At 44.9% G+C, this 13,786-nt stretch overlaps 1 protein-coding gene across 1 annotated transcript; it reads right to left on the reverse strand.

Annotated features, from left to right (window-relative positions):
• Nucleotides 1-581: 581 nt before the first annotated feature.
• On the reverse strand, nucleotides 582-12,110 carry PLET1 (placenta expressed transcript 1). Its single transcript, XM_032838418.1, has 4 exons — nucleotides 11,885-12,110; nucleotides 6,240-6,441; nucleotides 3,787-3,848; nucleotides 582-1,511 (listed from the first exon to the last, which is right to left on the reverse strand). Exons 1-4 carry the CDS (start codon nucleotides 12,063-12,065, stop codon nucleotides 1,222-1,224), a joined length of 735 nt encoding a protein of 244 aa, XP_032694309.1. The 5' UTR covers nucleotides 12,066-12,110; the 3' UTR covers nucleotides 582-1,221.
• Nucleotides 12,111-13,786: the final 1,676 nt, after the last annotated feature.

The raw sequence follows: 13,786 nt of genomic DNA on the forward strand, positions 1-13,786 counted from the left end.
CGATAGTTGGGAGAAGTCCCTAAGCAAATGGACGGTGGCCCTCAGCAAGCAGCAGCCTGTCCTGGAGGGGAGGCAGAGCCTGATTTCCAGGTCACCACGTTTTAGCCTTCAACATGTCTGGGGGTCAACAAAAATAAAAGACCTGCAAGTAAGAAAAGTGTGTCCTCTTCGCAGGGAAGAAGAAATTGACAGAAACCGTCCCAGAGGAAGGCTAGTTACTAGATATTGGCATCTTGGAATTTAGGTAATTATTAGAACTTTACTGCTTATTACCAGGGTATTACTGGAAATCCCATGCTTTCTGTTGGTTTTACATTGTATTATGAATACTATAAATATTTTTCCCATTTCTTAATGGAAATTACCATTAAGGAAAAAACAACCAGTTTGTACTTGAGGAGAAGTACAATTGGGAAAACTTTACCCTTGGATCTGACTTTGAAAGCATACACACTCTCACCATTCTATAATTTTTTTAATGTTCATATACATGAATAAAATTAGACACCATGTTATACTTTAATCACTTATTAAAGACTTATATTTGAATTTAACACATTATTCTTGTTTGAAGTGCTTATTTGGTATGACATAGGAAATAATGTCTTCATACTGTCATATTTACCTATGGTTGTTTGCTCAGACATGGTACATTCCTGTTTTCTAGTCCTTCACGTACTACTGGTGTGGCCAATAATATCAGGGCTATTCCTTTTTTCTTTCCTTGTTGGGTGACATGAGGCACAGAAGCTCTGTGTAAGCTGAGTGGGTTTGATCAGAACTCTGAGGTCATCTTGAAAGTGAAGAAAGGTTGTTCCCACCGAGATTCAGGTATGGAGGAATCATTTGGCAGTGAACAGAAGTTTACATTGGCTGCGGAATTGGCTGTCAGCATGTGAAACCGAGAGCCAGAATTCCAGGTTACACCCAGACTAGGTCTAAGTAGTCAACAAAAAGCCTAATTTGTGTTGTGAGAGACACAATTGAACATCTGTTGATGTTCACCAGTTGAACATCTGTGTGCCCCGAATCCACCCGTGAATGGACTAACTACCCTCCACCAAGTGACACCCACGTCTCTGTTTTGGTCCAAAGCAATGGTAGTAGAACTGCCCATTTGAGAATGTAAAGTCTTCATTCACATGCCTGTCAGAACACTGGCTTAGAACTGAACGTAGGAGGATATGGTAGAGGCAGGAGCAACTGTTTTTCAGCTTCCTTCTAGGAGAGGAGTTTGCTGGTGAGAAACACTAGCAGGATCTGAATGGCACTTGTGATGGGGCAGAGGAAGGTTCTGTTGGCCAAGCTGGTTGTCCTTGGGACTGGGTATGGGGTTGTCCTGGCTGTGAATAAGTGTCTTGTCATTGGGGTTGGGTGTGGGGTTGTTGTGGTTGTGGAGAGGTATTTTCTTGTTGCAGTTGAGTGTAGAGTTCTTGTTGTGTAGATGTGTCTTGTTGTTGAGGTAGGGTGTGGGTTTATCCTGGTTGTAGAGATCTGGGAAGTGGTTGTGTCTGGAAAACAAAACAAAACAAAACAATGACATCAGAACCTGCTTTGGGGGGCACTGGAGAAAGGAGGCCAATCTGATGGAACACTAGAGCCAGAGTTCATGAGCAAACTTCCGTCAACACTTTTTAGTGGCTAAGTGTATGTAGAGGAGTAGGAAAACCAGGGAGTATAGAATGTCAGGGAAGAAAAAATAAGTAAGAAACATTCTCTACCCTTAAGGTCTACACAATCCTACAGGGAAAGGAGTTTATACAACCACTGAATTTGTTGTTGGGTGGGTACTCTGTCCTCAAATGTCTTCATGTCCTTAATGTTATATTAGATCAGTCAGTGCAAATATGATCCAGAATGGCAAAATTATATATTTTTTTCTTGCTAATTTCAAAGGTTGCATATAACGCTTATGAGAATTAGATATCAGGGCGCCTGGCCTGGGTGGCTCAGTTAGTTAAGAGTCTGCCTTTGACTCAGGTCATGCTCCCAGGGTCCTGGGATCGAGCTCTGTGTCGGGCTCCCTGCTCAGTGGGGTACCTGCTTCTCCCTCTCCCTCTACGTGCTACTCCCCCTGCTTGTGCTCTCTCTGTGTCAAATGAATAAATAAAATCTTAAAAAACAAAACTAGTATCATCGAGACCTGAGGACGGCTACCCCTGCTCTAAAGCAAGTGCCCAGAAGCCCTGTTCAAACCCTGGAATCTATGTGATTTCAGAGGCACTTCTCATTCTTCTGTGCAGGGATCTGACCACCCTTTGGTTCTCTGAGGTTGCCTTCCAGAGAAGCAGAGATAACCAGGCCCTGTGGGTAGTCTGATCTTGGAAAAACTGGAGCCTTTTTAATGATGCTTCCAAGGGTCTGTGGATCAAAGAGGACTATATGGAAGAAGAAAAAAAAGGGAGAAGTCCCGTGATTTGCTCAGGCTCAGGCACTCTCCCCTGGTGGGAGGGTGTCCTCCAATTACAAGGCACTGTGTTTTATCTCTTAGTGTTTCCCAGGGCAGATGTTTCTCCAGTATCCCACTGAACCACAAGGTCTGAACACAACGGCTTGCTTGCTTCCTTCCTTCCTTCCTTCCTCTCTTCCTCCCTCCCTCCCCTCTTTTCTTTTTTCTTTTCTTTCTTTTCTTCTTTCCTTCTAAGCTGGATTTTATTAATGTGGAGCCAAGGAATCCTGATTAGAAGCAAACACTTTTTTCTTTTTTTTCTTAGCATTTACATGAGTATTCATCTTGAAAATGTCCTTCAGGAGGAAAATAACACCCCAGTCTTTTCATAGAGGGGAACAACCAAGGAAGCGATGAAGGCACTCATGTAATAGATTTCTTAGACAGAGTCACTGAAATTTGTTGTTGTAAATAGATATCCCTTGTGCCCACATTTGCAATGTATGGCCAGCAGGAAGATGGGCCACGTACTACATGTATTTCAGTGTTGGGGAACCCCCAAGGAAGACCTGTTATCTAAATACTGAGAAGGACTAATGCTTCTTGTTCTTGGTTGAACTTTGTATTTAAAAATTTCATTAAGAATGAAAGATTGTCTTTATAGTTTTGATGTAAGTCTAAGAAAAGTGGAAAAAAGCGTAAGATATAGACCACGAGTCCTAATTTCTCCATTTACTTTCTGTGTGTCTTGGGGCAAGTTACCTATCTTTCCTGCACCTCAATTTCTTGAATTTGTTTTAGCTCCCTAGAAGGAGGTAAGAGAGAAGGAAGAGGACAGAGAAGGCAAGAGAAGGACGAGGAGCTTCAGGATGGCTGGAAGTTGGGGACGACAGCCTATTAAAGGTCAGTGGAAATCTTTGGTGGTGGCCAGAGGCCATTCTAAGAACTAAGGAAAGTATGAGCATTTCTATACTCTCAAGCCTTCTTTGCGCAAATCTTTACCCCTTTCCTTGAGTCCCTTGGTTAGAGACTGCTATACCTAGGAAGGCATTGTGCAAGTGGGAATGCATTGTGGAAATTAAACAAAGAGCTGATTTTCCTATCCATCTGTGTGGCATTGGATATAATGGCTTCCAAGGAAGCAGGAATCTGGAGCCACAGGTGGCTGTGAGAATTAAAGGCCCCTGGGAGTTTGCAAAAATCTTGGGAATGGCTTTTGTTTCCCAGAGGCATAGGATAAGGGGTCACACTGTCTTCTGTAGGTCTCAGGTGTTGGGGAACTCAACTGACATCTGGATACCACATGATTAGAAGAGTCTTTTAAGGCCCCCACCATCTACTTTTCCACGCTGACCGAGTCACTGCCAGATGTGTAAATAGGCCACAGAGGAACTTACCTTTTCTTCCTAGTTGCAGAGAAGAAAATGTAGCCGTATCATAGAAATTAATACTGAAGGCTCTGTGGAGGGCAAATCAATGAGAGATAATGGTGAGGCTCTCCACTGTGGAATTCACAAGTCTAGCTCCCTTTTCTGCCTTCCCAGGGGATCCTGACCTTGGTGTTCTCTACAGCACCGTCAGCCGATCATTACTGATCTGGCGTATATTGTCTTGACTAAGATTCTCCACGGTCTTGCTCCAGTGAAGCTCTTGTCCATTCCCCACCCCACCGACTTTAGCACCCTGAACTCCCCACAAGCTGGAATGCACTTCTGGTCATTGTTCAAGCCAGTCCTCCTGTGATCTCCACTCTGGTCCCATCTGCCCAGATACTCCACAGTAACTTCTGTGAAGTCATTTCTCCATGTTGTCATTCCCAGACAGAGCCCCATTAGAGAGACATGCCCCATGACTGCATAGCCTTGCTGTGAACCAGTCCCGCCATGAGAGGGCTCCTTGAGGGCAGGTTCTGTCGTCAGCAATGCCTGACACGTAGTAAGTGCTTAATGTTTATTAAGTGGTCTGTACAGCTTGGTGTGTTGTTCTGTCAGTGGTCCCATTATTAACCCGTCTCCTGTTCATACGTTCAACAGTTAACTAATGAGTGTGCGCCACATGCCAGTCACCATGTTTGGTGCTGAGGGGACAGTGGTGAATGAGACAGGCATGGTTCTTACCCTTGTGGCACTTTACAGTCTCTTCAGAGAAACAGACTTGCAACAAAACAATAAACAAGTTAAATAATTGATCGCAGTTGTGACGTGTTGTGACAAAGCAGTGGAAGTTATGAGAGTGCAAACAGGGAGCTGGAGCTGGAGTTTAGGGGATGCTTTCTTAAGGAACTGATACTCAACTTCTGCGGTTATTTCTGTAGGGGCCCTGCCTCCCCAAAACTCACTGTGGAGCCCCGTGGACAGGGGCCTCTTCACATCTCACTGTGCCCCACCCAGCTGCTCTCCATACCCCCATCATATGTGCTGCTGCCCTCCCCGTGTCAGGAGTGGGTACCAAGGCTGACCAAGCAGAAAGGCCATTGCAGGGTAGGAGGGGTCTGCAGACCACACTGTTGGTGGGAATGTGCTGTTTCTGTGGCAGGTTGTTACCGTTGGGCCTTTTATCTGTTATTGCATGGAGTGTGGAGGCTTTAATGAGGTGAGAGGAAAGCAAAGTCGTTGCCCTGATTAGCTTTGGCCGACTTCTAAGACACTGCTGTCTTTGGGAGGCTGGAATGCAGAAGCTCCCTTGGATTTTTACTCTGGGAAGTCGCGGTGGGCACAGTCACCTCTCCAGAACCAGCTAAGTCTGACCAGGCCCCAAGATGGCAGGAGAAGGCAGGATGGCTTGATGGCATCAGAACCACCAATGTCCACAGAGACTTGGTGGCTGTTCACTACCAAGGGGACACCACCAGGGACCACGGTCTGATGGTCAGACCTGCCCTTTCAATACAAATGTCAGTCTGAAAGTGTGAGGGCCTCTCGACATGGGCTCCCGAGGTAACTTGGATAACGTCATTAGCTGAGAAGAAGGCCTTTCTGTTAAAGTGTAATGCAAGCCCCCATGTGGCCTCACCTCACAGTCTGAGGGTGTCCATTTTGTGTGACATTAGAAAGCCAGTTTTATGACACAGTCATCACATGTGGCATTTCCAAAATGAATGTGTGTTTTAAAAAATGATTCCCTGGAATTTGAAGCAAACAGCATGCCCAGTGACAATGATTCTTTGCTTCACCAACTTTAGTCAGGCTCCAGAACCTTCTTCTAGGCCTGTCTGTGCACTTCCTTGTAAAATCCAGTTTTAGTGAGAGCCCTGCTAAATCAGTTCAGCAAGCACCTCCCACAGTGTACCCCTAATACCCAGTTCTTCGTTTTCTCCCATCCCCGGGGAATATCTGACGGCCGTGGCCTGCCTTCTGCAAGAATCCTGTTAGGTCAGTTTAGCCAGAAGCCCCCCTCACAGGCCTTATTGTTTCTTCTCAGTGATCCCACCCTGCTCCGTGGCTATAAATTCCCACTTGCCCGTGATGTATTCAGAACTGAACTTGGTTCTATCCTGAGGTCTCTTTTCTCCTGTTGCAGCAGTCCCAAATAAAGTGTTTTCATGTGTTTGCTTGTTTGGTTTTAACCACTGTACAGCTATGGTTTTCTTTAACACTAGAGCTATCTTTGTCTCTGTTGCGCCAGCCTGGGAGTGGGAGGAGGGGGAAGGAGTGGTGTGTGTGTCTGCGCGCGTGTGGGAACTCCTGCAGGTAGAAGGACAGAGTAGTGAGGCAGAAAGGAGTGCAGCTACTAAATTCCCCACATCATGCCTGGAGTGCATTTTGAGTCGTCCAAGGTCAGCATGAAACTGTGTAAACCCCGTCTGCGCTTGTACAAGCCCAAAGCAGATCACACACGGGTAGGTTCTTACTGTAGCGTGACTGTGGTTATGTTCGTCGAGTTAGGAGATACCCAGTTTGCCATGAAGATCTGGTCCCTCTGGTTATCCAGGCGATACAGGGCGCTGTTGCGGCAAACCTTGTCTGCTTTCTCCCAGAGGCCCAGTGAGTTGTTGTTTGCGTCCACGGCTCGCAGGACCACAGAGCTAATGCTGGCATTCACGGGGACCCATACTAGGAGGGAAGGGCAGGGAACCAGTCAGCCATTTGTGCAGTCAGAAGGGGGATGAGGGTCATGAAATCAAACTTTAGCAAGAAAAATGAAGTTATAAATAGTGTTGTACATACGGTATGATCCTATGTTAAATGTGGTTGCAGACAAAGGTCTGGAAGGAAATACAAGATATTAACTATGGTGATTTCTTGGTAGTGGGATTATCAATTATTTTTGTTTTCTTCCTTGTGTGTTTTTGTTTTCCACATTTTCTCCAGTAAATGGTAAACAAAAGAAGACCTGTGCTCTGGCCCTGGTTTTGCTGTAGAACAGAGGTGAGATCCTGGCTGGCTCTTAACCTCCAGAGCCAGGTTCCTGTGCACCAGATAAAGGGGATGGTCTGTTCTGCCCTTCTCTCAGGGGGAGAGCAGGGTGGGGAGAGGCAGGGTTGTTGCCTGGGAAGGGGTCAAGTGGGCCCACTGGGCAGTGTGTCATGACATTAGGCACCCTTAGTGCCAAGTTAAAGCAGAGCCCATTCTTGGTCCCAGAATCACTGATTCCCTTGGTCTCTGTTGTTGAATGTGAGGTAAGACATGTGGTCTCTGAGCCCCTGTCCAATAATGCTAGGGTTTCCTGGCCTTCCCCAGTCATGTAATTCTTCCCTGTTGACCTAGCATTGGATATACTCACAGGGACCGCACTGACACTTGCCGATTCTAGCATTCTGATGTGTGACAGAGAGCGTACTTCAAGAGGACATTTCAGCCTGTCCATTCCCTCCCTTAAAAGATCCCTTCTGGGAGAATTTCTCAGTGCTAAAGTGTTATTCTCCAGGGCCCTGTCAGCCACCCCAAATCCTTTCAGAGGTTTCTCTGTACAAAGCAAAGAAAGTCAGGCATGTGGCACAATAGGATCAGACAGTCCCATTGGATAAGAATTCTAGCTCTCACATTTAGGAGCGAGTCATTTCCTCTCTCAGCCTCGGTTTCCTTACTGTTCATCACTCGCTCTGCAAATAATTATGGAATGCTGACTCTACACCAGGTCTATTCCTGGGTCTGAGGATGAGGATATTAGCCCTCATGATACGGAGGTCATAGTACCTTATCTACAAGGTTCCTGGGAAAAGCACAGAGAGTGTAAGACTTTCAACACATGATGGGTGTTGGATGAATTGTGATTGTTATTTATTTTTTTTAGCACAAAACATTTCTGTTCTGTTGTTTTGGCCAATCAGGGTAGGCTGAGCCAAACCCCACTGGCCTGACTTGCCCACTGAGAACCTGACTGTTGTAGATGTGTGCACGACAGTGAGGAGGGTGGTGCTCAGCGATGGTATCCTGAGATCGTACCAAGTCTGTCAGTTCTCCCATGGGCAAGCTCTTGTCTCTGCTGTTACTTCTGCTCTCCCTCTCTCACACTGGCTTCCCGCCTCCGTCCTTCCCTCCTAGGCATCTGTAACCTGGGTTTCTGGCCTCCACCTTCCCTCTTCAGGCTGCAGCCAGATCACATTCCACATACAGCTCTTCTGTGAGGACAAAGTACTCTCCCAAACCTTTCAAGCGCCCATCTTTCTAGATGACCTAAAGGTTTCTGCTTTTACATTTTTACTTCTGTTGATTACAGTACCCAACACATGGCTTTTATGACCCTCCTAACCTGGCTCACTGTGCTTTTGCACTCCTGCTCTAGGCACAGCCAACCCTCCTCTGGTTCTGCAGGTACAACTGGCCCATACCTGCCCCTGGCCTTTGTTCATGTCTGGAACCCTGCCTTCTCATCACACATCCCATCCCCGCTTACTCTCCAGGACCTTACCTATGTTCCACCTCTGGCCCAGTCCAGCCCTCTCTTCCTCTCATTCCTGAAACATTTACATTTGTTCCTATAGAGTTGAGTAGTTAATTACATTCTGGCTTGTTCTCTGTACTGTGGTTTCTTCCATGTCAGTATCTGGCCAGCCCAATGCTGGGGACTTGGAGGCCCTAAATAACTACTCATTGATTTAAAAAGTTGTGCACTCAAAAATGAACTATTGGGACTTCGTCAAGATCAAAAGCTTTTGCACGGCAAAAGAAACAGTCAAAAAAACCAAAAGACAACGGACAGAATGGGAGAAGATATTTGCAAATGACATATTAGATGAAGGGCTAGTATCCAAAATCTATAAAGAACTTATCAAACTCAACATCCAAAGAAGAAATAATCCAATCAAGAAATGGGCAGAGGTCATGAATAGACATTTCTACAAAAAAAAAAAAAAAATAAAAAAGACATCCAGGTGGCCAACAGACACATGAAAAAGTACTCCACATCACTTGGTATCAGGGAAATACAATCAAAACCACATTGGGATACCACCTCACACCAGTTAGAATGGCTAAAATTAACGTCAGTTAATTTGTTGGTGAGGATGCGGAGAAAGGGGAACCCTCCTACACTATTGGTGGGAATGCAAGCTGGTGTAGCCACTCTGGAAAACAGCATGGAGGTTCCTCAAAAAGTTGAAAATAGAGCTACCCTATGACCCTTCAATCGCACTACTGGGTATTTACCTTAAAGATACAAATGTAGTGATCTGAAGGGGCACATGTACCCCAATGTTTATAGCAGCAATGTCCACAATAGCCAAATTATGGAAAGAACCTAGATGTCCATCAACTGATGAATGAATAAAGAAGATGTGATATATATATATATATATATATATGTACACACACACACACATACATACATACACACACACACAATGGAATACTACACAGCCATCAAAGCCCCAAATCCTGCCATTTTGTAACAAAGTGGATGGAACTAGAGGGTATTATGCTAAGTGAAATAAGTCAATCAGAGAAAGATAATTATCATAAGATATCTCTGATATGAGGAATTTGAGAGGCAGGGCAGGGGGTCGTGGGGGGGTAGGGAGGGAAAAAATAAAATAAGGTGGGACTGAGGAGGGAGACAAAGCATAAGAGACTCTTGAACTTAGGAAACAAACTGAGGGTTGCTGGGGCTTGGGGTGGAGGTAAGGATAGGGTGGCTGGGTTATGGACATTGGAGAGGGCATTTGCTATGGTGAGTGCTGTAAATTGTGTAAGCCTGAGGATTCACAGACCTGTGCCCCTGAAGCAAATAATACATTATATGTTAATTAAAAAATAGTTGTACATCCAGTGCTGGACAGTGCCCTTAAAGATGAAGGTTCAGGCAAAAAGGCAAGCACCTTTTATCCCTCTTGCTCATGGAGGCAGATACATACCCAGCACAATCTTAATGTAAATGTCACTGCGTCATGGGTTTCTTTCATTGGTACCAAGACAGACCCAGAGAACCTCTTCTAATGTTAACCTGCCTGAGCTGCATGTGTGCTATAGGACATTCCAACCCATTTATACATGACTTACCGATGTTGACACAAACCCTGAAATTTAAAAAACTTTAAAATCAAAGTAAGGAGAAGTGGTTGGCCTTTGTTGGTCTTTACCAAGTCTCCTCACAAGTCCTGAGTCCCACTGCAATCCTGCAATGACACTCTCATGAGGAAAACATGGAGCCTGTTGTGTAATCCTGGGTGTGGAGTCTGGCACTTCACATCTCCGTGAGCGTAGGATTTTGACTCTCAACTTAAATAATTCACATAGTGATTTGGTTTATCATGGAGTTTTAGCACATTTCTGCTCTGAGATGAAGTGGGGTAAAATTTGGAGAAATGCCTGGCACGAAATAGGTGTTCCTCTCCTCCTTCCCCTTTCTCTCTGTTCTACCCAACACCTCGGCAAATGTTCGATTTCCCCCTCACCCAGCATACTCCCTTTCAAGGGGTCTTACGGATCCTCTCTTAACTGTTTGTTCTCCTGCCTTGCTACTTTCAGAAGAACCCCAGTCTACATATCTCCACCCAGCATTTTCACGAGATAGTTTTCTTTTTCTTCCATGTCAACAGCAAAATCCCTCACCTTGTGATATGTTATCTTAAGTGTGGGGTCTTGATCTCTTTTGTAGCAGTCCCTCGACCCCCCAGGTCCTTCTCCATGTGCAGGGTCACACATATGCCTTCCTGTCCTCATCTCGAATTGTAAGATTATCCTCCCTGTTTTGGGAGGATAAGGACTGAGGGAGTGGGATACAATGATCTGAGTCACAGCTGAGGCCCTTAGTGACAGTCCCCATGAAAAAAGAGAAAAGGACAAGCTGGGACAAGTGTGTGAAGGCAGACCATCGTCATTCTCCTGCTGAAGTCTGGAATCTGTGGTTCATGGGTGTGGACATCACCTCGGTACTCTCTGCAGAATTTGGTTAGAGTTCTAGGAGAGCAGGACGACATAGTAATGAGACAGCAGGCTCTGAAGCTGGACATCCTGGCTGAACAGAGCTGGACAAATCTTGGCTGTTACTTAGGTTCAGAGATTAGCAATGCTATCCACTATGGCCTTGGGTAAAACTTTAACTTCCCGATGCTGTGGTTCTCATCTGGGAAGAAATAGCATTTACCCTTAGAACAGCACCCAGCATGTAGTAAGAAGTCCTAGCTCTCATTACTGTAAGTGAGGGTCGTAGAGTGCAGTGGTTAAGGACTGGGTGTCTGAAGCTACACTGCGGGGTTCATGTTCCGGCTCCATCCTGTAAGTAGCTGTGACCTGAGGAAGTGACTAACACCTCTACCTCTGTTTTCTCATCTGTGAAATGGGAATGGTCATGGTATGTTATCTGCCTAACATGTTGTTATGAGATCTAAATGAATGAATACATGTAAACCACCATATTAAATGTTGTTTTTATGAAAGTAATCAGGAAGTACCTTTCTTGACTTATAGGTTTGGCTGATCCAAAACAGAATATTTGTTAAATGTTCCTATGTACCTTGAAGCAAAGCATTGGACTGGGAAGGAAAGACCAAGATTCAGGAGCCGGTTCTGCCCCTTAATAGCCGGGGAGCCCTGACCTGTAACCTAATTTTTCTCAACTACAGGCTGCTTATCATAAACAAGGTGGGAGAGTAGCACTCTCCCTGCCTAGCTCACTAGGGTTTCCACCCACACACCAAAGGCAAACAGTGCCTCCCAGTGTTGTGCAATATACTATCATCCATGGTGGCATTGTTTTATCAAATGAATGTGAACAGACCACACATTGTGATGCACTTATTACCCCTGAAAACAATAAAAACACCCACTCTATTTAAGTCTGAGAACTTTCCACAGGTGTGTTCTTGCTGAGGCTGTTAACATGGGTGTCAGGATTTAATGACTCCTGGCTCCGGTTTGCACAAAGGACAGGGAGGAAACAGTCCCACCCAACCAACTCTCTCACACATATTCTCTTTCTGTTTTTGCCCCCACTTCCCATCTGGGTCAAAAACATATGTTTTGTGTGATTGAGAGCAGGAGTGGAGGGGTGTGCTCTGAAATTCAGTTAATTCCCCTCAGAAGACAAAGGACAACAAAAAGAATGGCTTCTCCTCACCTGTGTAGTTTGTGTTGCTTTCATAGACATCTGAATTGGCCATGATGCCTTGGCCAGTGGTGATGACCTCATTGAAGAGGACGCAGTTGTCAATGTCATCTGCAGAGCTGCCAGAAGAACACAGTAGTCCGAAGCATAGAAACAGCCAGAGTGGCAGCAACATGGAGCTGAGGACTGCCATGGTCTTGACTTGTTTGGAAACTGCTGGTCCCGGTGCTGGGTAATACCTACAACTCAACTGTTTTTATGCTCCAGGGCTGGAGCTTCTGCGTTGAGGTCACACATGCAAATCTCCTTCCCACACCTCCCTAACATGAACTGGTGTCGGAAATTCGGCCCAGGATATCAGTAGGGTGACTCACCCAGTACTCGTCAGCATGACCCTTTACTAAGTCCAGTTTTGCTCAAGAAGGGGAAGGTATTGATCATGGTTCTATTTTGCATCTCATTCATCTCAGCCTCTGCTATTTGAAGAAAGCTGTTGAGAAAAGGCTTAGCACTGGCAAAGGAAAATTCAGAGTTGAGTAATCATCACATACCTGCCCCATTTAGAAGCTCCACACTTCTCTGTAGGGAATTCAGGCATAAAAGCTCTGTTTTCTTGGAATAGTACATATCATTTTCTGGCTCCCCTTTATTGAACATGTTTCCAATCCCAGTTATTTTTGTGATTAGCATAAAACTAGGAAGACTGTGCTTTTGGATTTATGTTTATTTTCTGGAAAGAAATAGCTTTGGTCCACCTTATTCCTGACACATTCCTACATAGTGCTATAGCACAAGGAAACTACTAAAAAATCAGAAAATATGTTTTCTTATATCTAATGATCTGTAGGATTTATTCATTGAAGGAGTACTATGTAAGTAGAAAGGAAACCAGAAAAAAGTAGAATCGAATCAAGATGATATTTATATATGTTTTTCCTTTTTTCTTTTTTTTTTTTTAAGATTTTATTTATTTATTTGACAGACAGAGATCACAAGTAGGCAGAGAGTCAGGTAGAGAGAGAGAAAGGGAAGCAGGCTCCCTTCTGAGCAGACAGCCCGATGCGGGGCTCCATCCCAGGACCCTGGGATCATGACCTGAGCCGAAAGCAGAGGCTTTAACCCACTGAGCCACCCAGGTGCCCCTATATATGTTTTTTCAAGAGAAGTCCTCACAGACTGGTAGAGCTAGGACCTCTGAAAAATATCCTCCAGAAAAGCAGTGAGAACACTAGCAAAAAAACAGTCAAAATAAACTTTTTCTTAACTCTTGAAATTAACCAAAGGCTTACAAAAATATGAGGAGCATTTGTTTAAGAAAAATGGCTGGATCTCCTTGAGCACAAAGAACATTGTGGCATTTTAACTTGGCTTATTTACACCCCTTTCACTACACCTCTGTACTAGCCTTAGAAACCAACAGCCTTGGGCAACCCCCTTGGGTCCGCTCCCTCTTTGGGAGCTTTGTACTATCAATTTACTATTACTCAATAAACATTGAAGAAAAAAAAAAAAGAAATCAACAGCCTTGCCACTATGGGAGCCATGTAGACTGGCAAATGAGTAGCAAATGAAAGGGGACAGAGTATGGGGCGCCTGGGTGGCTCATTGGGTTAAAGCCTCTGCCTTTGGCTCAGGTCATGATCCCAAGGTCCTGGGATTGAGCCCCACATCGGGCTCTCTGCTCAGTGGGGAGCCTGCTTCCTCCTCTCTCTCTGCCTGCCTCTCTGACTACTTGTGATCTCTGTCTGTCAAATAAATAAATAAAATCTTAAAAAAAAAAAAAAAAAAAAGGAAGGGGACAGAGTAGGCTTGGAGCTTTCCAAAAGCCTCATTTCCAGAGAACTGTCACTGTGTGACTTGTCTAGAAATTGCCTATGGATCTGAATTCTCAGATTTTATTAGTTGCCCACCAAG

Source organism: Lontra canadensis, unplaced genomic scaffold, assembly GCF_010015895.1.
Source record: "Lontra canadensis isolate GAN:19392208 unplaced genomic scaffold, GSC_riverotter_1.0 scaffold104, whole genome shotgun sequence".
NCBI classification, from domain to species: domain Eukaryota; kingdom Metazoa; phylum Chordata; class Mammalia; order Carnivora; family Mustelidae; genus Lontra; species Lontra canadensis.